Source organism: Oncorhynchus nerka, linkage group LG12 (assembly GCF_034236695.1).
Source record: "Oncorhynchus nerka isolate Pitt River linkage group LG12, Oner_Uvic_2.0, whole genome shotgun sequence".
NCBI lineage: Eukaryota > Metazoa > Chordata > Actinopteri > Salmoniformes > Salmonidae > Oncorhynchus > Oncorhynchus nerka.
Window position 1 is genome coordinate 12,404,981 of NC_088407.1, and position 26,674 is coordinate 12,431,654.

The 26,674-nt window shown below is 44.5% G+C and overlaps 1 protein-coding gene across 1 annotated transcript; it reads right to left on the bottom strand.

The window, feature by feature from the left end:
- On the bottom strand, positions 1 to 14,525 carry krcp (kelch repeat-containing protein). The gene is made up of 12 exons (XM_029674140.2): positions 14,100 to 14,525; positions 13,568 to 13,729; positions 13,027 to 13,108; positions 11,418 to 11,477; positions 10,374 to 10,662; positions 10,136 to 10,267; positions 3,513 to 3,700; positions 3,187 to 3,383; positions 2,214 to 2,305; positions 1,838 to 1,892; positions 1,447 to 1,544; positions 1 to 712 (listed from the first exon to the last, which is right to left on the bottom strand). Exons 1-12 carry the CDS (start codon positions 14,159 to 14,161, stop codon positions 477 to 479), a joined length of 1,653 nt encoding a protein of 550 aa, XP_029530000.1. The 5' UTR covers positions 14,162 to 14,525; the 3' UTR covers positions 1 to 476.
- Between the last annotated feature and the right edge of the window lie 12,149 nt (positions 14,526 to 26,674).

Consider the following 26,674-nt stretch of genomic DNA (forward strand, 5'->3'; position numbering starts at 1 on the left):
CTTAAAATATTTAGATGCACTATTGTAAAGTGGCTGTTCCACTGGATGTCATAAGGTGAATGCACCAATTTGTAAGTCGCTCTGGATAAGAGCGTCTGCTAAATGACTTAAATGTAAATAGCACGTGAATAAATCCAACTGGTTTGAACTTTGATTGGCTAATGGCAAACAAGCTGCGTCAACCACAAAACTATAAGTACTGTTATCATGCTCACAAACAAATGATAGTGGTAAAAAAAATTAAAAAAACATGAATAGATAGCTTTTTATAAATAATGTTTAGTTATTGCGTTTAGCTGCCGAAATTGCGGTTATTGGGGTCATTTCCTTACTTAAGGGAGGTCAGAATGTGAGAGAAGTCGGAGCTCAGGGATAATATACAAGTGTCCCACCAGTAATGACCTTTTGGAGAGGCCTTCAAGTGGATTTTTCCCAGGTGTACGTGGGTAAATTCCCAATTGGTTATGAACACAGCATTACTTCTGGTCCAGCAGTTCAGCGACAGTCAGGGTCGTCAGGTCGGAATAGAAGTTCCCCTCGTTGTCGCCCCCTCCAAATACCAGCAGGGTTTTGGGGGTACGGTCGGAGTTTCCTTCTTTGCCGTCATCCTTGAATGAAAGGTTTTGATTGGCTAGCGCCATGGTGATGATGGAATGTCCAGCTCTGGACACGGAGAGCTGTGGGTGAACCAGTTCAGTCCAGGTGTTGGTGTCTGCAACACACACACACAGTGTTTAGAGCCTGGTTCTGGAGGAGTGTGTGTGGCGAGAAGCAGGAAGCAGGGTGTGTGTGTGTGTCTGACCTGTGTTGAAGGTAAAGCATTGAGGGCCTGGTTCTGTGTGTGTGGCGAGAAGCAGGGTGTGTGTGTGTGTCTGACCTGTGTTGAAGGTAAAGGTGTCATTGAGGGCCTGGTTCTGGAGGAGTGTGTGTGGCGAGAAGCAGGGTGTGTGTGTGTGTGTGTCTGACCTGTGTTGAAGGTAAAGGTGTCATTGAGGGCCTGGTTCTGGAGGAGTGTGTGTGGCGAGAAGCAGGGTGTGTGTGTGTGTGTGTGTCTGACCTGTGTTGAACCTGTGTTGAAGGTAAAGGTGTCATTGAGGGCCTGGTTCTGGAGGCAGTGTGTGTGGCGAGAAGCAGGGTGTGTGTGTGTGTCTGACCTGTGTTGAAGGTAAAGGTGTCATTGAGGGCCTGGTTCTGGAGGAGGGTGTGTGTGTGTGTGTCTGACCTGTGTTGAAGGTAAAGGTGTCATTGAGGGCCTGGTTCTGGAGGAGTGTGTGTGGCGAGAAGCAGGGAGTGTGTGTGGCGAGAAGCAGGGTGTGTGTGTGTGTCTGACCTGTGTTGAAGGTAAAGGTGTCATTGAGGGCCTGGTTCTGGAGGAGTGTGTGTGGCGAGAAGCAGGGTGTGTGTGTGTGTGTGTGGTGAGAAGCAGGGTGTGTGTGTGTGTCTGACCTGTGTTGAAGGTAAAGGTGTCATTGAGGGCCTGGTTCCCATTGTATCCCCCGTGGACCACAAACGTACAGTCAGAGAGTAGCACACAACCATGCCAGCTGTAACACACACATCCATGTAACGTGTCCTGCTCCGTTACAACTTTCATAGTGAGGAGCAGCAGTCTCCAAAGGCAGAAAACATTTATGAAGACAGACAAAGCACTGTATCGATTACAGGTTATCCCTTAATATAATAAGAGAGCGATTCAATGGCACTTCCTGGGTTAAAAGGGTTCAATTTACATTAAAGGATCAATAAAAGATGTCTGTCTGAATTATGAGACACATTGAGTCTTTAAACGGTTTCTGTAACCTACATTCTTGTGTATTAGTTAGTTCTTTAGTCATACCTGCGAGGAGAGGGAGGTGATCCATTGGTCTGAACAGATGAAAACTCCATCAGTCCTGAAAACAATCCATTCACTTTAGTCAGGATTGTCCATTAAGCAACACTTGCCTCTGTTTTCCAGGGAGTGTTGGGATCCATAAATCAATAAAGATACAGTGACTAATATTAAATAAACAGTGACTAATAATTAAATAAACAAAGACAATCTCATTTAAAATGTTAGTCCTCCAATGCCTTCCCTCTAATAACTAACCGGCCAATTGTGTCGCAGACCCTCAGACAAGCTGGAGGGCCATGAAGAGTAAACTAAATGGCAGTTAGGGAGGAAAGTCTCACCACACACAGACCTACTGGACAAACAAGCCTGTGTCTCTTACCCAGGTCAAGCATGTACATGTCGTTGAAACAGAGTGGAGTGTCCCAGCCTCCGAACACATAGATCTTCCCCTGGGTAACGCAGGCCGAGTGACTGGAGAGAGAGGGGGGGGGAGGTAGAGAGAGAGGGGGAGAGAGGTGGAGAGAGAGGGGAGAAGAGAGAGAGAGATGGGGAGAGAGGTGGAGAGAGAGGGGGAGAAGAGAGAGAGAGGGGGAGAGAGAGAGGGGGAGAGAGGGAGAGAGAGAGGAGAGAGAGAGAGAGAGAGAGGGGGAGAGAGAGGGGGAGAGAGAGAGGGGGAGAGAGAGAGAGGGGGAGAGAGAGAGGTCATCCCATGTCCACTACTACTATTATTATTGCTGTTGGTCCCACCATTTATTTATATAGAAATATATATTATTTTTTCGATATGTATACTTTGACAATGTAAGTAATAATGAACTTGCCATGTCAATGTGAGAGAGAGTTAGAGAGAGAGAGAAAAGGGAGCGAAGGAGGCAAGAGGGAGAGAAAATGAGGGTAATCCTCTGATCTGTACTATAGAAGTTATTTGTACAGCTAATCTGCGCTCTAACTTGCTAAAAATCAACCCAGGTATTAGCTGCCAGTCTGTTTGTGCCATCGTACCTACTTCCTATTGTCATGTTTGGTTTGACAATAGGCAATGGATTTTGACAAGAGGCCAAACAGATTTGAGCCCAGGCTACCCATGTGGATGTGAATCAGATCTGAGCCCAGGCTACCCATGTGGATGTGAATCAGATCTGAGCCCAGGCTACCCATGTGGATGTGAATCAGATCTGAGCCCAGGCTACCCATGTGGATGCGAATCAGATCTGAGCCCAGGCTACCCATGTGGATGTGAATCAGATCTGAGCCCAGGCTACCCATGTGGATGTGAATCAAGAGTTAGAAAGAGGAGCGCTCTTTCTAACTAATGGTCTGAAGCGTTTTCGGTTTGGATCCGTCCATCTCACCCTGAGCGGGGGGCGGGCTTGTCGCCTGTGACGATGGGCTGGTACCAAATGGAGAGATGTGGGTCGAAGATGTAGAGGGAGTCACTGCAGCCGTCGGGTTCAGGGTGAGGGCGAGGGAACACCCCTCCCAAGACAAATAGTTCACCCCGAAACATGCTGCAGCTGTGATAGGCTAATGGAGGTACTTTTCCCTGGGCCTGGAGAGGGAGAAGGGGGGGGTGGAGAGAAGGAGAGGGTAGAAAGATCATTCATGTTATTACATTTGCACAGATGCAAGCTTACACCTATCCAGTCCCGGATCATTAGGTGTATGTGTCCAGTCTCACCTCCACTGTGCTCCACTTCCAGCTCTGTGTATCTAGGATGTGAACGTCGTTGAACCACTTTTTGTTCTTAGAACCCCCGAACACAAAGATTCTTTTGGAATCAGGGTCGTAGGTCGCAGTATGGCCAATCCGGGCCTCGGGGGTGGGGCCTTCTGCCAGCGTCTCCGCGGGAACCCATGACATGTCCTCTGAAGGGTCGACAAAAAAAGGAAGTGAGGGTGTCAAGTGAACCAATTAAAAACGAAGATCCAAAGTACAAGAAAAACACAGCTAGTGTCTTCAGAAAGTAATCACACCCCCTGACATTTTTCACATTTTGTTGTTACGACGTGGGATTAAAATGGATTTAATTGTAAAAAATTTTTGTCAACAATCTACACAAAATACTCTTGTCAGTGAAAGAAATTCAAACATCTAAAAAAAATATATATACAATGATTAATAAAAACACAAATAGCTCTTGAATAGATAAGTATTCAACCGCCCAGGTCAAAACACGTTAGAATCATCTTTGACAGCAATTTACACCTGTGAATCTTTTTAGGGAGAGCTTTGCTCAATATTGGTTAATTATTTATTTTTAAACTTAAAATGCTGTCAAGTGGGTTGTTGATCATTATTATACAGCCATTTTTAAGTTTTGCTATAGAATTAAGCTGATTTAATTCAAAACCGTAACTAGTCCACTCAGGAACATACAACGTTGTCTTGGTAAGCAACTCCGGTGTATATTTGGCCTTGTGTTTTAGGTTAGTGTTCTGCTGAAAGGTGAATGTCTCCCAGCGTCTGTTGGAAAGCAGACAGAACCAGGTTTTCCTCTAGTGTGCTGAACACTATTCAGTTTCTTCTTATCCTTATTTTTTTTTATATTTTTTTTTAAAATAAACTCCCTAGTCCTTGCCGATCACAAGCATTCCCATAACATGATGCAGCCACCACCAAGCTTGAAAATATGAAATGGTACTCAATGATGTGTTGTGTTGGATTTTCCCAGAAGATAATGCTTTGTATTCTGGACAATAAGTAAGTTTCTTTGCCACATTTTTTGGCAATATTACTTTAGTGCCTTATTGCAAACAGGATGCATGTTTAGGAATACAGGGTTGTGTAAAGGCTTCCTCCTGATCACCCTGTCCTTTAGGTTAGTATTGTGTAGTAACTACAAGGTTGTTGATCCATCCTCAGTGTTTAATGGCTGTGATAGGAGAGAACTAACTGTTTAACAGTCACCATTGGCCTCATGGTGAAATCCCTGAGTGGTTTCCTTCCTCTCTGGCAAATTAGTGATGAAGGACGCCTGTATCTTTGTAGTGACTGGGTGTATTGATACACCATCCAAAGTGTAATGACTAACATCACCAGGCTCAAAGGGATATTCAATGTCTGCTTTTATTTTTTTTAGTCATCTACAAGATTGGATGCCCTTCGTTGCGAGGCATTGGAAAACCTCCCTGGTCTTTGTGGTTGCATGTGTTTGAAATGCATTGCTTGACTGAGGAACTTTGTGTGGGGTACAGAGATGAGGTCGTCATTAAAACAAATCATGTTAAACACTATTACTGCACATAGAGGGAGTCCATCCAACTTGTGAAGCACATTTCTACTCTATTTAGGCCATAACAGAGGTAGAATACTTAGACATTTCAGCTTTTCATATATATATATATAAACAAATTTCTAAACAACTAAATTCTACTTTGATATCACGGGGAATTGGCTGTAGATCAGTGACATCTAAACGTAAATCACATTTAAATTCAGGCTGCAACAACAAAATGAGGAAATAGGAAACACTTCCTGAAGGCCTTGTACCATCCATTACGGCTCTGTTATTGGTATCGACAGGGGGCTCTATACACCCTCCATTACGGCTCTGTTATTGGTATCGACAGGGGGCTCTATACACCCTCCATTACGGCTCTGTTATTGGTATCGACAGGGGGCTCTATACACCCTCCATTACGGCTCTGTTATTGGTATCGACAGGGGGCTCTATACACCCTCCATTACGGCTCTGTTATTGGTATCGACAGGGGGCTCTATACACCCTTCATTACGGCTCTGTTATTGGTATCGACAGGGGGCTCTATACACCCTCCATTACGGCTCTGTTATTGGTATCGACAGGGGGCTCTATACATCCTCCATTACGGCTCTGTTATTGGTATCGACAGGGGGCTCTATACACCCTCCATTACGGCTCTGTTATTGGTATCGACAGGGGGCTCTGTACACCCTCCATTACGGCTCTGTTATTGGTATCGACAGGGGGCTATATACACCCTCCATTACGGCTGTTATTGGTATCGACAGGGGGATATATACACCATCCATTACGGCTCTGTTATTGGTATCGACAGGGGGCTATATACACCATCCATTACGGCTCTGTTATTGGTATTGAGGTGAGGATATATAGCTGAAGTCGGAAGTTTACATACACTTAGGTTGGAGTCATTAAAACTTGTTTTTCAACCACTCCACAAATTTCTTGTTAACAAACTATAGTTTTGGCAAGTCGGTTAGGACATCTACTTTGTGCATGACACAAGTAATTTTTCCAACAATTGTTTACAGACAGATTATTTCACTGTATCACAATTCCAGTGGGTCAGAAGTTTACATTCATTAAGTTGACTGTGCCTTTAAACAGCTTGGAAAATTCCAGACAGTGATGTCATGGCTTTAGAAGCTTCTGATAGGCTGATTGACATAATTTGAGTCAATTGGACGTTACCCGTGGATGTATTTCAAGGCCTACCTTCAAACTCAGTGCCTCTTTGCTTGACATCATGGGAAAATCAAAAGAAATCAGCAAAGACCTCAGAAAAAAAAAAAAAAATGTAGACCTTCACAAGTCTGGTTCATCCTTACGAGCAATTCCCAAACGCCTGAAGATACCACATTCATCTGTACAAACATCTGTACAAAGGGGGGCGGGGCCCTGCCCCCGCCCCCCTTTCGGAAAAGCTGACCACGACTCCATTTTGCTGATCCCTGCCTACAGGCAGAAACTAAAACAAGAGGCTCCCACGCTGAGGTCTGTCCAACGCTGGTCAGACCAAGCTGACTCCACACTCCAAGACTGCTTCCATCACGTGGACTGGGACATGTTTCGTATTGCGTCAGATGGAAATATTGACGAATACGCTGATTCGGTGTGCGAGTTCATTAGAACGTGCGTCGAAGATGTCGTTCCCATAGCAACGATAAAAACATTCCCTAACCAGAAACCGTGGATTGATGGCAGCATTCGCGTGAAACTGAAAGCGCGAACCACTGCTTTTAATCAGGGCAAGGTGTCTGGTAATATGTCCGAATATAAACAATGCAGCTATTCCCTCCGCAAGGCTATTAAACAAGCTAAGCGTCAGTACAGAGACAAAGTGGAATCTCAATTCAATGGCTCAGACACAAGAGGCATGTGGCAGGGTCTACAGTCAATCACGGACTACAAGAAGAAACCCAGCCCAGTCACGGACCAGGATGTCTTGCTCCCAGGCAGACTAAATAACTTTTTGCCCGCTTTGAGGACAATACAGTGCCACTGACACGGCCTGCAACGAAAACATGCGGTCTCTCCTTCACTGCAGCCGAGGTGAGTAAGACATTTAAACGTGTTAACCCTCGCAAGGCTGCAGGCCCAGACGGCATCCCCAGCCGCGCCCTCAGAGCATGCGCAGACCAGCTGGCCGGTGTGTTTACGGACATATTCAATCAATCCCTATACCAGTCTGCTGTTCCCACATGCTTCAAGAGGGCCACCATTGTTCCTGTTCCCAAGGAAGCTAAGGTAACTGAGCTAAACGACTACCGCCCCCGTAGCACTCACTTCCGTCATCATGAAGTGCTTTGAGAGACTAGTCAAGGACCATATCACCTCCACCCTACCTGACACCCTAGACCCACTCCAATTTGCTTACCGCCCAAATAGGTCCACAGACGATGCAATCTCAACCACACTGCACACTGCCCTAACCCACATGGACAAGAGGAATACCTATGTGAGAATGCTGTTCATCGACTACAGCTCGGCATTCAACACCATAGTACCCTCCAAGCTCGTCATCAAGCTCGAGACCCTGGGTCTCGACCCCGCCCTGTGCAACTGGGTACTGGACTTCCTGACGGGCCGCCCCCAGGTGGTGAGGGTAGGCAACAACATCTCCTCCCCGCTGATCCTCAACACGGGGCCCCACAAGGGTGCGTTCTGAGCCCTCTCCTGTACTCCCTGTTCACCCACGACTGCGTGGCCACGCACGCCTCCAACTCAATCATCAAGTTTGCGGACGACACAACAGTGGTAGGCTTGATTACCAACAACGACGAGACGGCCTACAGGGAGGAGGTGAGGGCCCTCGGAGTGTGGTGTCAGGAAAATAACCTCACACTCAACGTCAACAAAACTAAGGAGATGATTGTGGACTTCAGGAAACAGCAGAGGGAACACCCCCCTATCCACATCGATGGATCAGTAGTGGAGAGGGTAGCAAGTTTTAAGTTCCTCGGCATACACATCACAGACAAACTGAATTGGTCCACTCACACAGACAGCATCGTGAAGAAGGCGCAGCAGCGCCTCTTCAACCTCAGGAGGCTGAAGAAATTCGGCTTGTCACCAAAAGCACTCACAAACTTCTACAGATGCACAATCGAGAGCATCCTGGCGGGCTGTATCACCGCCTGGTACGGCAACTGCTCCGCCCTCAACCGTAAGGCTCTCCAGAGGGTAGTGAGGTCTGCACAACGCATCACCGGGGGCAAACTACCTGCCCTCCAGGACACCTACACCACCCGATGTTACAGGAAGGCCATAAAGATCATCAAGGACATCAACCACCCGAACCACTGCCTGTTCACCCCGCTATCATCCAGAAGGCGAGGTCAGTACAGGTGCATCAAAGCTGGGACCGAGAGACTGAAAAACAGCTTCTATCTCAAGGCCATCAGACTGTTAAACAGCCACCACTAACATTGAGTGGCTGCTGCCAACACACTGTCATTGACACTGACCCAACTCCAGCCACTTTAATAATGGGAATTGATGGGAAATGATGTAAATATATCACTAGCCACTTTAAACAATGCTACCTTATATAATGTTACTTACCCTACATTATTAATCTCATATGCATATGTATATACTGTACTCTAGATCATCGACTGCATTCTTATGTCACTAGCCACTTTAACTATGCCACTTTGTCTACATACTCATCTCATATGTATATACTGTACTCGATACCATCTACTGTATGCTGCTCTGTACCATCACTCATTCATATATCCTTATGTACATATTCCTTATCCCCTTACACTGTGTATAAGACAGTAGTTTTGGAATTGTTAGTTAGATTACTTGTTGGTTATCACTGCATTGTCGGAACTAGAAGCACAAGCATTTCGCTACACTCGCATTAACATCTGCTAACCATGTGTATGTGACAAATAAAATTTGTTTTGGATTTGATTTGACAATAGTACGCAAGTATTAACACCATGGGACCACGCAGCCATCATACCGCTCAGGAAGGAGACACGTTCTGTCTCCTAGAGATGAACGTACTTTGGTGCGAAAGGTGCAAATCAATCCCAGAACAGCAAAAGACCTTGTGAAGATGCTGGAGGAAACGGGTACAAAAGTATCTACATCCACATTAAAACAAGTCCTATATCGACATCACCTGAAAGGCCGCTCAGCAAGGAAGAAGCCACTGCTCCAAAACCGCCATAAAAAAGCCAGACTACGGTTTGCAACTGAACATGGGGACAAAGATCGTACTTTTTGGAGAAATGTCCTCTGGTCTGATGAAACAAAAATAGAACTGTTTGGTCATAATGACCATCGTTATGTTTGGAGGAAAAAGGGGGAGGCTTGTAAGCTTAAGAACACCATCCTAACCGTGAAGCATGGGGGTGGCAGCATCATGTTGTGGGGTGCTTTGCTGCAGGGGGGACTGGTGCACTTCACAAAATAGATGGCATCATGAGGTAGGAAAATGATATGAGTAAATTGAAGCAACAGCTCAAGACATCAGTCAGGAAGTTAAAGCTTGGACGCAAATGGTTCTTCCAAATGGACAATGACCCCAGGCATACTTACAAAGTTGTGGCAAAATGGCTTAAGGACAACAAAGTCAAGGTATTGGAATGGCCATCACAAAGCCCTGACCTCAATCCAATAGAAAATGTGTGGGTAGAACTGAAAAAGTGTGTGCGAGCAAGGAGGCCTACACACCTGACTCAGTTACACCAGCTCTGTCAGGAGGAATGGGCCAAAATTCACCCAACTTATTGTGGGAAGCTTGTGGAAGGCTACCCGAAACGCTTGACCCAAGTTAAACAATTGAAAGGCAATGCTACCAAATACTAATTGAGTGTATGTAAACCTCTGACCCCCTGGGAATGTGATGAAAGAAATAAAAGCTGAAATAAATCACTCTTGACTATTATTCTGACATTTCACAATCTCAAAATAAAGTGGTGATCCTAACAGACTTAAGACAGGACATTTTTTACTAGGATTAAAAGTCAAGGAATTGTGAAAAACAGAGTTTTTAAATGTATTTGGCTAATGTGTATGTTAACTTCAACTGTATAACCCTGTCTTAAGGTGAACTCACCAGTGCACAGCTTCCACATGGGGTCCTTGCAGAACTGCATCCTGGATCCCTGGCCTCCAATCAGAATGGCTGTCTGGGGGTCGATGGGGCACAGGCTCTGACCCCAGCGGCCCGACGGGTTGACCAATGGGGCTGTATCGATGAGGAGGCACCGGGGTCAATACACTGGTTGGCAGTCTACACACAATAATCTAGCCTTTATACACACACACACACACACACACACACGTTAACTCACCAGTCTGTGTAGTGGGTGTCTTGGCCGGTCTACCCTTGCCCCTCGGTGGAGGAGTGTTCTGAGGGGTGAGACCCGCACCTTCCTGACCCTCACTCTGGAGGAACAGTCTGGTCTGACCTCCTCTGCTCTGACCTCTGACCTTTCTGAGGGGGGTTGACTTCTCTGAAAATGACGACACCACTTCGATGGGACACGTGTTCTCCTTCCCTCTGTTCTCTTCCTCAACATCTTCCCCCGTTTGTCCCCTCTTTCTCTTCCCCTCCCTAACAGGGGAAGGGGCCCCAGCGCTCTGGAATAGAAGAGGGAGGAGAGAGGGGGAGGAAAGAGGGAGGAAAGAGGAAGGAAAGAGAGGGGGAGGAAAGAGGAAGGAGAGAGAGGGGGAGGAAAGAGGAGAGCGGGAGGAAAGAGGGAGGAAAGAGGAGAGAGGGAGGAAAGAGGGAGGAAAGAGGAGAGGGAGGAAAGAAGAGAGAGGGAGGAAAGAAGAGAGAGGGAGGAAAGAGAGAGAGGGAGGAAGAGAGAGGGAGGAAAGAGAGAGGGAGGAAAGAGGAGAGGGGAGGAAAGAGGAGAGAGGGAGGAGAGAGGGGGAGAGGAAAGAGGGAGGAGAAAGGACAGAATGGAAGAAGTTAAACTGACTCAGTAATGACGTTGCCACAAGCAGGGTGAACTGCAGAAACTTTGGACGTGAGCCCGATATTGCAGTCTACTTCGTGCAATGCCGACTCTACCTTTGAGTGACAAATTTTATAGAACGAGGTTCTAAAGTAACAATGGGCTCATCTCTTTTGAAATTCAAGATGGCGTCCTCTCCTTTCCCCAACATTCACTGGTGTGGAAGAACTTCCCGAGCCATGTTGAACTGCTCCCCAAAGGGCTGCCCATTTTAGTTCTTAAACTCTAGCACACTACACACCTTCATCCACTCATCATCAAACCTTTACATCGTGGACTCGGGTGTTTTAGCGCCAGGGAAACAACTACAATGTGTACCCTTTAATATACACTTGCCCTAGAAGGACTGTGACGAGCCAGGCGTGTGGATCTCACCTCTGGGGTGTACTCCTTCATGGACAGAGTGAGGTCAAGGTTCATCATATCCCCTTTGGCCTGTAGAACATACAAGAGTCAAGTCCATCGTTGTTTGGATCGTCTCAAATGTAATACATAGTTGTGTATATCTGCATGCTCTGGTTTAGAGATGGTATTCCTGCCACTCTATAAGATACAGATAAATAATTCCTGATTTAATTTCTCTCACCATCCCACTTTCTCCATCTCTATAGATACCATAGTAGTTTAGGCAGTACTCCTCAGGAGGTGCGTTGAACAAGGGGAAAAGTTTGTGAACGTTGACTAACATAGTCCATTAGTTATTTTGTTAGCGGTGACTGTTAGCGTTAGCGAACAGTCGGAGAAGGTAGCGTGCAGCGTACGTAAGTGTCTGTTTAAACTGCCGCTTAACAATAAATCAACTGGATGTAGACTTTACACTGAACAAAAATATAAAGGCAACATGTAAAGTGTTGGTCCCATGCTTCATGAGCTGATTTTTAAAATGTTTTAATCGAGAAATGTTCCATTCCAAAAAGCTTATTTCTGTAAAATGCTGTTTACATCCCTGTTAGTGAGCATTTCTCCTTTTCCAAGATGATCCATCCACCTCACAGTTGTGGCATATCAAAAAGCTGATTTAATAACAGCATGATCATTACACAGGTGGACCTTGTGCTGGGGACAATAGAAGGCCACTAAAATGTGCAGTTGTGTCACACAACGCCATAGATGTCTCAATTTGAGGGAGTGTGCAATTGGCATGCTGACTGCAGGAATGTCTACTAGAGCTGTTGCCAGATAATTGAATGTTAATTTCTCTACTATAAACTGCCAATCAAAATAACTTTTTCCCCACAAGGTCTTTATTTCAGACAGAAATACTCCTCATACTCCTGAAATAGACTTTGTGGGGAAAAACGTATTCTGATTGGCTGGGCCTGGCTCTACATTGGCTGGGCCTGACTCTACATTGGCTGGGCCTGACTCTACATTGGCTGGGCCTGACTCTACATTGGCTGGGCCTGACTCTACATTGGCTGGGCCTGACTCTACATTGGCTGGGCCTGACTCTACATTGGCTGGGCCTGGCTCTACATTGGCTGGGCCTGGCTCTACATTGGCTGGGCCTGGCTCTACATTGGCTGGGCCTGGCTCTACATTGGCTGGGCCTGGCTCTACATTGGGCCTGACAGCCAAGTGGGTTGGTCTATGATCCCACCGTTGGAGAAGCTCCCCTGCCCAGTCATGTGAAATCTATAGATTAGGGCCAAATGAAACTATTTCAAATCGACCGATTTCCTGCTATATGAACTGCAACTCTTAAAATATTTTAAATGGTTGTGTTTATATTTTTGTTCATTATATAGGAATCACTAAATCATTTTTAGATTGAAGTCGCTAAAAGCCACGGTAATCCTGACAAAAAGCCGTTTGATGTTTCACTAGCACTTTGGAATGTTTATTCAATTCGTTCAACTGAAATGGTTACTCTGGCAACATGTTTGCCGCAAACAGAAGCCTTGTTGAACTCGCCTCCGGTGTCCTCCTTCCAAGCTGACAGTTAACAACTCCCTCTGTCCCATTTGTCCATCCATCCACTCACCAGGTGTCCTCCTTCCAAGCTGACAGTTAACATCACTCCCTCTGTCCAGCTCTCCTCTTCCCACTGCTCCCATGTTAAACACCTGAACCAGGAACAAGATAATGTGACAATCACACTACAACACTTTACATCCCACTATTACCTTATAAGACAGTGGTTCTCAATACTGGACCTGGAGACACAAAGGATGCACATTTCAGTTGTTTTCCTTCGGGTCCCCAGGACCAGGATGGACAAATACTGGTCCAGGAGACATGCAAAATAAACTTTCACTTTGGACAAGTCAGTCAGTCAGTGTGTGTGTGTGTGTGTGCTATATTGTGGGACATTCCCAAAAATATCCTTCCATGTAATTGTCTACATCATAGCTCGCTGGGCCACGTTCAGTAAGCAAATGTTGTGGAACGTTTTCAGATAGCAATGTCACGAATATAATGATTTCTTGTGCTACATGTCAGGGAGGCATTTTTGTTTTTCATGACATTTCCTCGACGTTGTGTTTTTCTGAACGTGTCCTGGCCCTGGAAATACAGGAACGTACCTATTATAAGGTGTCAGTTTTCCTATGGTGATTGGAACTCTGTCGGAGTCGTTGAGTTCTGCGTTGACGCAGATCCTGTCTCCCCATCGCCCCCTGGAAAACAGCACCACCTGCTGGGAACTCGGTGGTACTGCAACGGAAAACTGGGCTGACCCGTTTGCACTGTAAAGGAGAGTTAAATATGAACTACTTTAACGCTACCTATTACTTAACTAGTTAGCTGGTGCAAAAACACTTACACTTGAGCTACTTTATATCATGCATTTTCCTACATGTTTACAAGACTTCATGTGTTGGTGGTAACCATGCCAGAATCTAGCGTTGACTGCGGCACCATGCGTGATTATGGAAGTTTGTGATAGCATAGCTAGCTAAATGCATTTAGAAAAACATGCAACTCACACATTAGTGTTATCGATTAACAAACACATCATTTGAAAAGGCGATACATTTACGATAAATAGCCATCTAGTATCGAATAAGATGCATAACTCTCGTTACACGGTTGGCTAGCTAACGTTAGATAATTTACCATAGGAGCTTTAGGGGCGCATCATTCACTCCCAAAACAACGTAGACCCCAAAATCATCCATTTGCGTTGTCCTTCTCCTCCCGAAGCAAGCTTGATATTTGGAGATAGAAATAAACTCAAACCACTAAGCTAATTTGATTAATTCTCAAAAGTAGTGGAACTTCTCATCTCCCGCCACCGTAGAGCATAAAATACAAAACCCGCGCCACTTCTCGGAGTTTGACACCTTCCGTGTAAGCCAATCAGACGGCTGGGTTCAGCAGCGTCGGATGAAGACATGGTCTCCGGCCACTGAGGCATTCCATAGGCGGGATATTCAGATTCCTGTGTTCAAGGACATTGAACGGTCTCCAAATTAAAGAACTGTTCAGAATTTCAAGTTCTGCTCTTGAAACTGTAAATGTTATGGTTGGTTGAGTTGTATCTTTAAGTCTATAAATTATATTCAGTTAGTAAATTGAGGAATAAGACTTTGTTCTTTAACTAACTTTCATAGTTAAATTTAAAAAATACAACAAATAAGTAGACTCTAAAGTGTAATTTTATGATCCGATTTCCTCTCTCCACTTTTTGGAAGTTAATACAGACAAAAAAACAGACATCTAAAACCAAAATCGTATAATTTTGTAATAATGATATATAATAATGAGTAGCTTTCGGGCTCCTGAGTGGCGTAGTGGTCTAAGGCATTGCATCTCAGTGTAAGAAACTGAAAGCGCGAACCACTGCTTTTAATCAGGGCAAGGTGTCTGGTAACATGTCCGAATATAAACAATGCAGCTATTCCCTCCGCAAGGCTATTAAACAAGCTAAGCGTCAGTACAGAGACAAAGTGGAATCTCAATTCAATGGCTCAGACACAAGAGGCATGTGGCAGGGTCTACAGTCAATCACGGACTACAAGAAGAAACCCAGCCCAGTCACGGACCAGGATGTCTTGCTCCCAGGCAGACTAAATAACTTTTTTGCCCGCTTTGAGGACAATACAGTGCCACTGACACGGCCTGCAACGAAAACATGCGGTCTCTCCTTCACTGCAGCCGAGGTGAGTAAGACATTTAAACGTGTTAACCCTCGCAAGGCTCCAGGCCCAGACGGCATCCCCAGCCGCGCCCTCAGAGCATGCGCAGACCAGCTGGCCGGTGTGTTTACGGACATATTCAATCAATCCCTATACCAGTCTGCTGTTCCCACATGCTTCAAGAGGGCCACCATTGTTCCTGTTCCCAAGAAAGCTAAGGTAACTGAGCTAAACGACTACCGCCCCGTAGCACTCACTTCCGTCATCATGAAGTGCTTTGAGAGACTAGTCAAGGACCATATCACCTCCACCCTACCTGACACCCTAGACCCACTCCAATTTGCTTACCGCCCAAATAGGTCCACAGACGATGCAATCTCAACCACACTGCACACTGCCCTAACCCACCTGGACAAGAGGAATACCTATGTGAGAATGCTGTTCATCGACTACAGCTCGGCATTCAACACCATAGTACCCTCCAAGCTCGTCATCAAGCTCGAGACCCTGGGTCTCGACCCCGCCCTGTGCAACTGGGTACTGGACTTCCTGACGGGCCGCCCCCAGGTGGTGAGGGTAGGCAACAACATCTCCTCCCCGCTGATCCTCAACACGGGGGCCCCACAAGGGTGCGTTCTGAGCCCTCTCCTGTACTCCCTGTTCACCCACGACTGCGTGGCCACGCACGCCTCCAACTCAATCATCAAGTTTGCGGACGACACAACAGTGGTAGGCTTGATTACCAACAACGACGAGACGGGAGGAGGTGAGGGCCCTCGGAGTGTGGTGTCAGGAAAATAACCTCACACTCAACGTCAACAAAACTAAGGAGATGATTGTGGACTTCAGGAAACAGCAGAGGGAACACCCCTCTATCCACATCGATGGAACAGTAGTGGAGAGGGTAGCAAGTTTTAAGTTCCTCGGCATACACATCACAGACAAACTGAATTGGTCCACTCACACTGACAGCAGCAGCGCCTCTTCAACCTCAGGAGGCTGAAGAAATTCAGCTTGTCACCAAAAGCACTCACAAACTTCTACAGATGCACAATCGAGAGCATCCTGGCGGGCTGTATCACCGCCTGGTACGGCAACTGCTCCGCCCTCAACCGTAAGGCTCTCCAGAGGGTAGTGAGGTCTGCACAACGCATCACCCCCCGGGGGGCAAACTACCTGCCCTCCAGGACACCTACACCACCCGATGTTACAGGAAGGCCATAAAGATCATCAAGGACATCAACCACCCGAACCACTGCCTGTTCACCCCGCTATCATCCAGAAGGCGAGGTCAGTACAGGTGCATCAAAGCTGGGACCGAGAGACTGAAAAACAGCTTCTATCTCAAGGCCATCAGACTGTTAAACAGCCACCACTAACATTGAGTGGCTGCTGCCAACACACTGTCATTGACACTGACCCAACTCCAGCCACTTTAATAATGGGAATTGATGGGAAATGATGTAAATATATCACTAGCCACTTTAAACAATGCTACCTTATATAATGTTACTTACCCTACATTATTCATCTCATATGCATACGTATATACTGTACTCTAGATCATCGACTGCATCCTTATGTCACTAGCCACTTTAACTATGCCACTTTGTTTACTTTGTCTACATACTCATCTCATATTTATATACTGTACTCGATACCATCTACTGTATGCTGCTCTGTACCATCACTCATTCATATATCCTTATGTACATATTCCTTATCCCCTTACACTGTGTATAAGACAGTAGTTTTGGAATTGTTAGTTAGATTACTTGTTGGTTATCACTGCATTGTCGGAACTAGAAGCACAAGCATTTCGCTACACTCGCATTAACATCTGCTAACCATGTGTATGTGACAAATAAAATTTGATTTGATTTGATTTAAGAGGTCTCATTACAGTCCCTGGATTGAATCCAGGCTGTATCACATCCGGCTGTTATTGGAAGTCCCATAGGGCGGAGCACAATTGGTCCAGTGTCTTCTGGGTTTGGCTTGGGTAGGCCATCATTGTAAATAAGAATTTGTTCTTAACTGACTTGCCTAGTTAAATACATTTAAAAAATAGTTATTTAGTATGCAAGGTGAGTTGTAGATCACTCACAGTCTGACAGCAGTCTTGAGTCGTGTTGCCCTAAACTATATAGCCTGTGAAGGCAGTTTGCGCCAGGTGAAAAACGATTGCATACGCCTCCTGGCGTGAGCGACGGCGAAGTCGGCTCAAAACACAAGTAACGTAGGTTAAGCACGTGGAGCCTAATGAGTAGGATTATCGGTTCTCGTGCAAAATAAGCTGTGTTTCCATTAACTTGTACAGTGATTTTTTGTTGTTGTCGACATTTAGAAAATTCATATAGAAAATAGATGCGGCAACTGTCTGCTTACAGTGCATGTCCATGTCCATCTTGTGTCGATAAAAACAGCTGGATGTAATGACGTCACATCAACAACAAAACAAACCCGTAGAAAATATATAAATAAAAAATCTGCATAAGATGCGCATTTTCCCACCAGAGATGTTTGCATCAAACTGATTTATAGTCTGATTTATAGTCACAGTGTACGCGTCATAATACCCATAAAACGTAGCGGTAAAAACACGGAAGTGGCTGTAAAATAGTTTTTTCGACTTACATTTTTCACCTCGTGAATTGTACAAAAACATCAAATAAAATATGTGTTTGGTGTAGCCTTTACAATGGCGTAACGTTTTGAAAACCGTGTAATTCTCTAGCGGACAATGTGAGTTTTATCAATATATTCGCCTCAATTAACTCTCAAAATGTGGAATGCTAATTACTAACAGAGAAGTCCTCAGCAAGAGCACAAATTCCTGCAGAAAGCTCCTGCGCATCATCTCAAGCCGAACTACGGTTCACCAGCGCGATCAGAGATCTGTGCGCAGTCCATGATGTATCCATGTGCTGTCCCCTTTCTCAGTGGTAGAGGTTAAAAGTATTGTTCTTGTTCATTTCCAGCGCACCTCTCCGGGGTGCTGTTGGAGGGAAGCATCGTAGCGGCGCTCCACCCAAAAAAATATAAATTATAAATCATGTAGCAGGATTGGATACGTTACTTTCTAAATGTAATCCGCTAGTTACCTGTCTAAAATTGGAATCAGTAACGTAACTTTTGGATTACGCAAATTTAGTAACATATTCTGATTACATTCCGTTACATTTATATTACTTTCCGCTTAAGCGGCATTAGAAGAAGACACAAATGTATGTTACCAATTGAATGACATTTATTGCAGGATAAATCAATGTTAAAGTTTATATAGCTGGCCATATATGGATGTTAAATTGTACTTTATGGGTTGGTTATGTAGGCTTCTTCTAACCCATCACTTTCTACTACATACAATATACATTATATATCAATTATATATTTACATTAATAACCACAGTCTATAAGATTTTCAGTTATAATAATTATATTATAATTATAATTGATGTTATACCCCTCGATCTTCAATAATAGGACTTGGAAATATGGAAGTATAGATTAGCCATTGTTTTACCTGAGCATAACCCCAAAACTAAGGATTTATTAGCCAGCCCTACTCTGTTGTTTATGATTTTGTTGTCATGGAGGACTGATAGGAAAAGTTGAAAAATAAATGCTGCCCTCATGGAATGGCATGCTTTGAGCACTACTGAAAAGTGCGATTTACATGTGAAAAATGAATGCCATGTGCTGCATTTGTTATAGGCCTATTGATTTCCTTTTTGTAGTGGACACTTTAATATCTTGAAAATATGCAGCTGTTTAAAGGGCAAATCCACAGATGAAACAGTAACAAAGCGGTTGCCCCGCCTCTGTTTTGGTAAAACGTGGAAAGATGGGCCTGGAGAAATGTAACCACTCTCAGATTAATAGACAGAGCTATGGATGCAAGGACTGACCATCCATGATATTACAATTGTTTTATGAGGCTATACATTGATTGTTTACATTTACAATGTTTAAAAACATTGGAGTAAAACAAGTTTATATTTTGGATTCTTATGGAGTGTGACAGTAGAACTAAGCTCATGAGGCATTTATAAGATATATTCTTCAAGAATCAATGTATATACAGTACCAGTCAAAAGCTTGGACACACCTACTCATTACAGGGTTTCTCTTTATTTTTTACTATTTTATACATTGTAAAATAATAGTCAAGACATCAAAACTATAAAATAACATATGGAATCATGTAGTAACCCAAAAAGTGTTAAACAAATCAAAATATATTTTTGACTCTTCAAAGTAGCCACCCTTTGCCCTGATGACAGCTTTGCACACTCTTGGCATTCTCTCAACCAGCTTCACCTGGAATGGTTTTCCAACAGGCATCTGCATTGTTTTCTGTTTGGGGTTTTAGGCTGGGTTTCTGTATAGCACTTTATGACATCGTCTGATGAGGGCTTTATAAATACATGTGATTAATTGAAGGACTTCCCACATAGGCTGATCACTTGTTGGCTGCTTTTCCTTCACTCTGCGATCCAACTCATCCAGTTCGGGTGATTGTGGAGGCCAGGTTATCTGATTCAGCACTCCATCACTCTCCTTCTTGATCAAGTAACCCTTACACAGCCTTGAGTTGTGTTTTGGGTCATTGTCCTGTTGAAAAACAAATTATAGTCCCACTAAGTGCAAACCAGATGGGATGGCGTATCACTGCAGAATGCTGTGGTAGCCATGCTGGTTAAGTGTGCCTTGAATTCTAAATAAATTAGACAGTGTCATTAGCAAAGCACCATCATACCTCCTCCATGCTTCACGTTGGGAACCACACATGCGGAGATCATCGTTCACCTACTCTGCGTCTCACAGAGACACAGTGGTTGGAACCAAAAACCTCAAATTTGGACTCAACAGACCTAAGGACAGATTTCCACCAGTCTAATGTCCATTGCTCGTGTTTCTTGGCTCAAGCAAGTCTTCTAATCTTGTCCTTTAGTAGTGGTTTCTTTGAGGCAATTTGACCATGAAGGCCTGATTCACACAGTCTCCTCTGAACAGTTGATGTTGAGTCCAAATTGAGTCCAAATTTGTTACTTGAACTCTGATGCATTTTATTTGGGCTGCAATTTCTAAGGCTGGTAACTCTAATGAACTTATATTCTGCAGCAGAGGTAACTCTGGGTCTTCCTTTCCTGTGGCGGTTCTCATGAGAGCCAGTTTCATCATAGCGCTTGATGGTTTTTGCGACTGCATTTGAAGAAACTTTCAAAGTTCTTGAAATATTCCATATCGACTGACCTTCATGTCTTGAAATAATGATGGACTGGCATTACTCTTTGCTTATTTGAACTGTTCCTACCATAATATGGACTTAGTCTTTTACCAAATAGGGCTACCTTCTGTACACCACCCCTGCACAACTGATTGGCTCAAACACATTAAGGAAATAAATTCCACAAATTAACTTTTAACAAGGCACAACTGTTAATTGAAATGCATTCTATGCGACTACCTCATGAAGCTGGTTGAGAGTGTGAAGAGCCCGGATCTCAATCCCATTGAGCACATCTTGGACCTGTTGGATCAGAGGGTGAGGGCTAGGGCCATTCCCCTCAGAAATGTCCGGGAACTTGGTGGAAGAGTGGGGTAACATCTCACAGCAAGAACTGGTAAATCTGGTGCAGTCCATTAGGAGGAGATGCACTGCAGTACTTACTGCAGATGGTGGCCACACCAGATACTGACTGTTTCTTCTGATTTTGAACCCCACCCCCCCCCTTGTTCAGGGACACATTATTCAATTTCTTTTAGTCACATGTCTGTGGAACTTCTTCAGTTTATGTCGGTTGTTGAATCTTATGTTCATATAAATATTTACTTTAAATGACATTTGCATTGCTACTAAGTTAACCTCCAATTGGTCCCCGCTATTCCACCTGCTAAAAGCCCTCCTCATCCTGAGTTGGTTTGTCATCCCAATGCCCGGCAGACCGTCCCCATGTGCAGTTGCAAACCGTAGTCTGGCTTTTTTATGGAGATTTTGGGGCAGTGGCTTCTTCCTTGCTGAGCGGCCTTTCAGGTTATGTCGATATAGGACTCGTTTTACTGTGGATATAGATACTTTTGTACCTGTTTCCTCCAGCATCTTCACAAGGTCCTTTTGCTGTTGTTCTGGGATTGATTTTCACTTTTCGCACCAAAGTACGTTCATCACTAGGAGACAGAACGTGTCTCCTTCCTGAGCGGTATGATGACTGCGTGGTCCCATGGTGTTTACACTTGCGTAACTATTGTTTGTACAGATGAATGTGGTACCTTCAGGTGTTTGGAAATTGCTCCCAAGGATGAACCAGACCCCCTTGGGTTGTGCAGTGGCGGAGATCTTTGTGGGCTATACTCAGCCTTGTCTCAGGATGGTAAGTTGGTGGTTGAAGATATCCCTCTAGTGGTGTGGGGGCTGTGCTTTGGCAAAGTGGGTGGGGTTATATCCTTCCTGTTTGGCCCTGTCCGGGGGTGTCCTCGGATGGGGCCACAGTGTCTCCTGACCCCTCCTGTCTCAGCCTCCAGTATTTATGCTGCAGTAGTTTATGTGTCGGGGGGCTAGGGTCAGTTTGTTATATCTGGAGTACTTCTCCTGTCCTATTCGCTGTCCTGTGTGAATCTAAGTGTGCGTTCTCTAATTTTCTCCTTCTCTCTTTCTTTCTCTCTCTCGGAGGACCTGAGCCCTAGGACCATGCCCCAGGACTACCTGACATGATGACAGTCCACCTGACTCCAGTTTCAACTGACCTGACCTGCCCCAGGACTACCTGACATGATGACTCCCCAGTCCCCAGTCCACCTGGCCATGCTGCTGCTCCAGTTTCAACTGTTCTGCCTTACTATTATTCGACCATGCTGGTCATTTATGAACATTTGAACATCTTAGCCATGTTCTGTTATAATCTCCACCCGGCACAGCCAGAAGAGGACTGGCCACCCCACATATGCTCTCTCTAATTCTCTCTTTCTTTCTCTCTCTCGGAGGACCTGAGCCCTAGGACCGTGCCCCAGGACTACCTGACATGATGACTCCTTGCTGTCCCCAGTCCACCTGGCCATGCTGCTGCTCCAGTTTCAACTGACCTGAGCCCTAGGACCATGCCCCAGGACTACCTGACATGATGACTCCTTGCTGTCCCCAGTCCACCTGGCCATGCTGCTGCTTCAGTTTCAACTGTTCTGCCTTATTATTATTTGACCATGCTGGTCATTTATGAACATTTGAACATCTTGGCCATGTTCTGTTATAATCTCCACCCGGCACAGCCAGAAGAGAACTGGCCACCCCACATAGCCTGGTTCCTCTCTAGGTTTCTTCCTAGGTTTGGGCCTTTCTAGGGAGTTTTTCCTAGCCACCGTGCTTCTACACCTGCATTGCTTGCTGTTTGGGGTTTTAGGCTGGGTTTCTGTACAGCACTTTGAGATATCAGCTGATGTACGAAGGGCTATATAAATACATTTGATTTGTGGGGGTCTCACATTTTTTTTCTGAGGTCTTGGCTGATTTCTTTTTTGATTTTCCCATGATGTGAAGCAAAGGTAGGCCTTGAAATACATCCACAAGTACACTTCCAATTTATTCAAATGTTTTATTCTATTACCTTTATTTAACCAGGCAAGTCAGTTAAGAACAAATTCTTATTTTCAATGACGGCCTAGGAACAGTGGGTTAACTGCCTGTTGAGGAACCGATTTGTACCTTGTCAGCTCGAGGGTTTGAACTTGCAACCTTCCGGTTACTAGTCCAACGCTCTAACCACTAGGCTACCCTGCCGCCCCAAAACATTGATGTTCCAATCGCAGACTGCATGTTCCTAATAAAACTCCTCTTCACCTGCTTCTGCTTTCAGATCTATTTCTCAACTTACTGTATCAGTGCAGTAATAGCAAATGCTGTACAGCTAGCTGTACCAATAAATAAGCACCTATCCATCTGTGGTAATAGCTTCAGGTGACCACTAGATGGCGGTGTAAGGACCACTACATTGTGCAATAACAGTACAGTATCCGTCAACCCAGTCCTAGTCCTGCAGCCACAGAGGAGCTTTTGAAGTGAACTCTACACTCTACATTGTCTGAATATCAGCAGAGAGAGAGGGAGAAAGAGGGAAGAGTGTCATTCAGTCATTCATAATTACACAACCTCATACATCTCTCCTTCTTCAGTGCACTCCTCCTCTCATCCCCCTTCTTTCTTTTCCCACTCATCCTCTCTCTAAATCTCGCTTTCCCTTCCTCTTGTGACAAAACAAGCAAGTATAGTGTAGAGAACAATTGTACCATCTAAACCACTGTGAAATATATTTTTCATAACCGAACATATTGTATATTCAGCTGTTTGAAGATGGTGTACTAAAACTATGTTAAATACAACAAAAACAACAACTTAAAAACATTATAAAAATTTGCAGTAAATTAGCATTTACTTATCTAATACTTCCTTTGGGAACAGAACACCTGTAGTGTGTCCGAAATGGCGCCCTATTTCCGATGTAGTGCACTACTTTTGATGAGGACCCATAATGCTCTGGTTGAAATGTAGAGCACTATTTTTGATCAAGACCCATAATGCTCTGGTTGAAATGTAGAGCACTATTTTTGAATCAGGACCCATAATGCTCTGGTTGAAATGTAGAGCACTATTTTTGATCAGGACCCATAATGCTCTGGTTGAAATGTAGTGCACTATTTTTGAATCAGGACCCATAATGCTCTGGTTGAAATGTAGAGCACTATTTTTGATCAGGACCCATAATGCGCTGGTTGAAAAGTAGTGCACTATTATAGGATTAGGGTGCCGTTTGGGACAGTACCCTCCGTTTGGGACAGTACCCTGTTGTAGAGAGGTGGAAAGGGGTTAAGAGGGAGTAAGACAGAAACAATATATCTTCAGGAAAGAGTTGCTTATACACTATTTGTCCTGTTTCACCGCATGCAAAAGTGTGTAATCTGTACGTGTGTGAAATGGAAATGTGTTTTTTTGCATATCTCAACTCCCTCTGAGAGTGGGGTCACAGCCAGGGACCAGGCATTATTGACGGTGACCCTGGAGCAATTAGGGTTAAGTGCCTTGCTCAAGAGCACATTGGCATATTTTTCCCATTGTCGGCTCGGGGATTTAAACTAGCAACCTTTCTGTTACTGGCCCAAATCTCTAACTGCTAGGCTACCTGTCACCCTACCTGCTATCCTTCCATTTGTCCAATACTTTTTCTCATACATTTTGACCTAATGCTGATATCAATCATGATATCATTTGAATATGTTCTGCCTGTGGATATGGAACCCTGAGCTGTTCACCGGATGTGCTGCCTTGTTCCGGAACTGCTGTTTTCAACTCTCTCTCTCTACCACACCTGCTGTCCAGACCTCTGAATGATTGGCTATGAAAAGCCAACTGACATTTACTCCTGAGGTGCAGACGTGTTTTACCCTCTACAAGCACTGTGATTATTATTTGACCCTACTGGTCATCTATAACGTTCTGTTATAATCTCTACCCGGCACAGCCAGAAGAGGACTGGCCACCCCACAGAGCCTGGTTCCTCTCTAGGTTTCTTCCTAGGTTTTGGCCTTTCTAGGGAGTTTTCACTAGCCACCGTGCTTCTACATCTGCATTGCTTTCTGTTTGTGGTTTTAGGCTGGGTCTCTGTAGAAGGACTTTGTGACATCTGCTGAAGTAAACAGGGCTTTATAAATCAAATACATTTTTATTAGTCACATATGCCGAATACAACCGGTGTAGGCCTTACAGTGAAATGCTTACTTACAAGCCCCTACCCAACAATGCAGTTAAAAAAATATGAATAAGAAATAAAAGTAACATGTAGTTGAAGAGCAGCAGTAAAATAACAATAGCGAGACTATATACAGGGGGTACCGGTACAGAGTCAATGTGGAGACTATATACAGGGGGTACCGGTACAGAGTCAATGTGGAGGCTATATACAGGGGGTACCGGTACAGAGTCAATGTGGAGGCTATATACAGGGTATTATGGTACAGAGTCAATGTGGAGGCTATATACAGGGGGGTACAGAGTCAATGTGGAGGCTATATACAGGGTATTAGAGTCAATGTGGAGGCTATATACAGGGTATGGTACAGAGTCAATGTGGAGGCTATATACAGGGGTACCGGTACAGAGTCAATGTGGAGGCTATATACATGGTACAGAGTCAATGGGAGGCTATTATGGTACAGAGTCAATGTGGAGGCTATATACAGGGTATTATGGTACAGTCAATGTGGAGTCTATATACAGGGGGTACCGGTACAGAGTCCATGTGGAGGCTATATACAGGGGGTACTGGTACAGAGTCCATGTGGAGGCTATATACAGGGGGTACCGGTACAGAGTCCATGTGGAGGCTATATACAGGGGGTACCGGTACAGAGTCCATGTGCGGGGGCACCGGTTAGTCGAGGTCAAAATGCATTTGATATATTGATCTTTTGGGAGATACTGATTCACTCCATTTTTCCTAGAGGGGATTTAGAAACACTTCAAATAAGGGCTGTGTTTCATGTAGACTTACCCTGGCATGATGCTTCGTTAACTCTCTCGGACAAGGTTAATTTTATCAATATATTTGCCTGTATTTACCCCCCTATCCCAAATTAAATGCTAATTAGCTGCTAATGAGGCTATCATATAGATCTACAAATGCCTTATCTCTGGTTTAACTATTTAATGTTAGCTACATTTTGTAATGAATAAATTGACTACATTTGATCAAATTGACAACTTTGTGAACTATCTTGGGAAGTTCTAAATTTACACAATACATGTTATCTGGCTAGCTCGCTCATGGTCTAGCTAGACGGCAACATTAGCCTGGCTAGATGGCAACATTAGCCGTCTATCTAGCCATTTAAACACATGAGAAATTCATAAAAACTAGTTTAGCTTTCTTTGGCTTTTATAAACCAACAGTCTAGTTTACTAGTTAACTAGCGAGCTAACTTAGATGATGAAGCTAGGCGTTCTTGGTAATGTTTGTGTCTGTTGGGTGGTAAAGCCTACTTCCAAGTACTACTCGACTTGTAGCTAGCTGTTTCAGAGATTGACTGCTTAGCATCCTCTCTGGAGTCAAAAGTGTGGTTACTCTACAGGCAGGAAGACAATGATCTGTTTGCTGTTACAATTGTGGGAGAATTATATACATGATTTGATAACAAAAGAGAAAAGGTACACTTATGGGTTCATTCCCTGTTCTGGTAAAATGCATTTTCTATTGTATAGGGCAGGAAGCAGTTAAAGGCCATGGGGGTAGGGGACACTAAAAATGCAGACACATAGACGCTTAAGACCAGCTGGACATACAAAGATCAAAGAGGTTGTCTAAGGACGGGGTCAGCCAAATGACCAACTGATGGATTGCAGGCATCAATCACATCACAGGGGAGACATAAGTCTGTTTGATCTTAGACAACCATATGAAAAGAAGGTGACCAGAACAGCTGGGCACCCTAAAGTTAAAGGAGATAAAGGACACACATACAAAAGGGACACAGGGTTAATTACAGGGTCTGAGCACAGGCCACAGG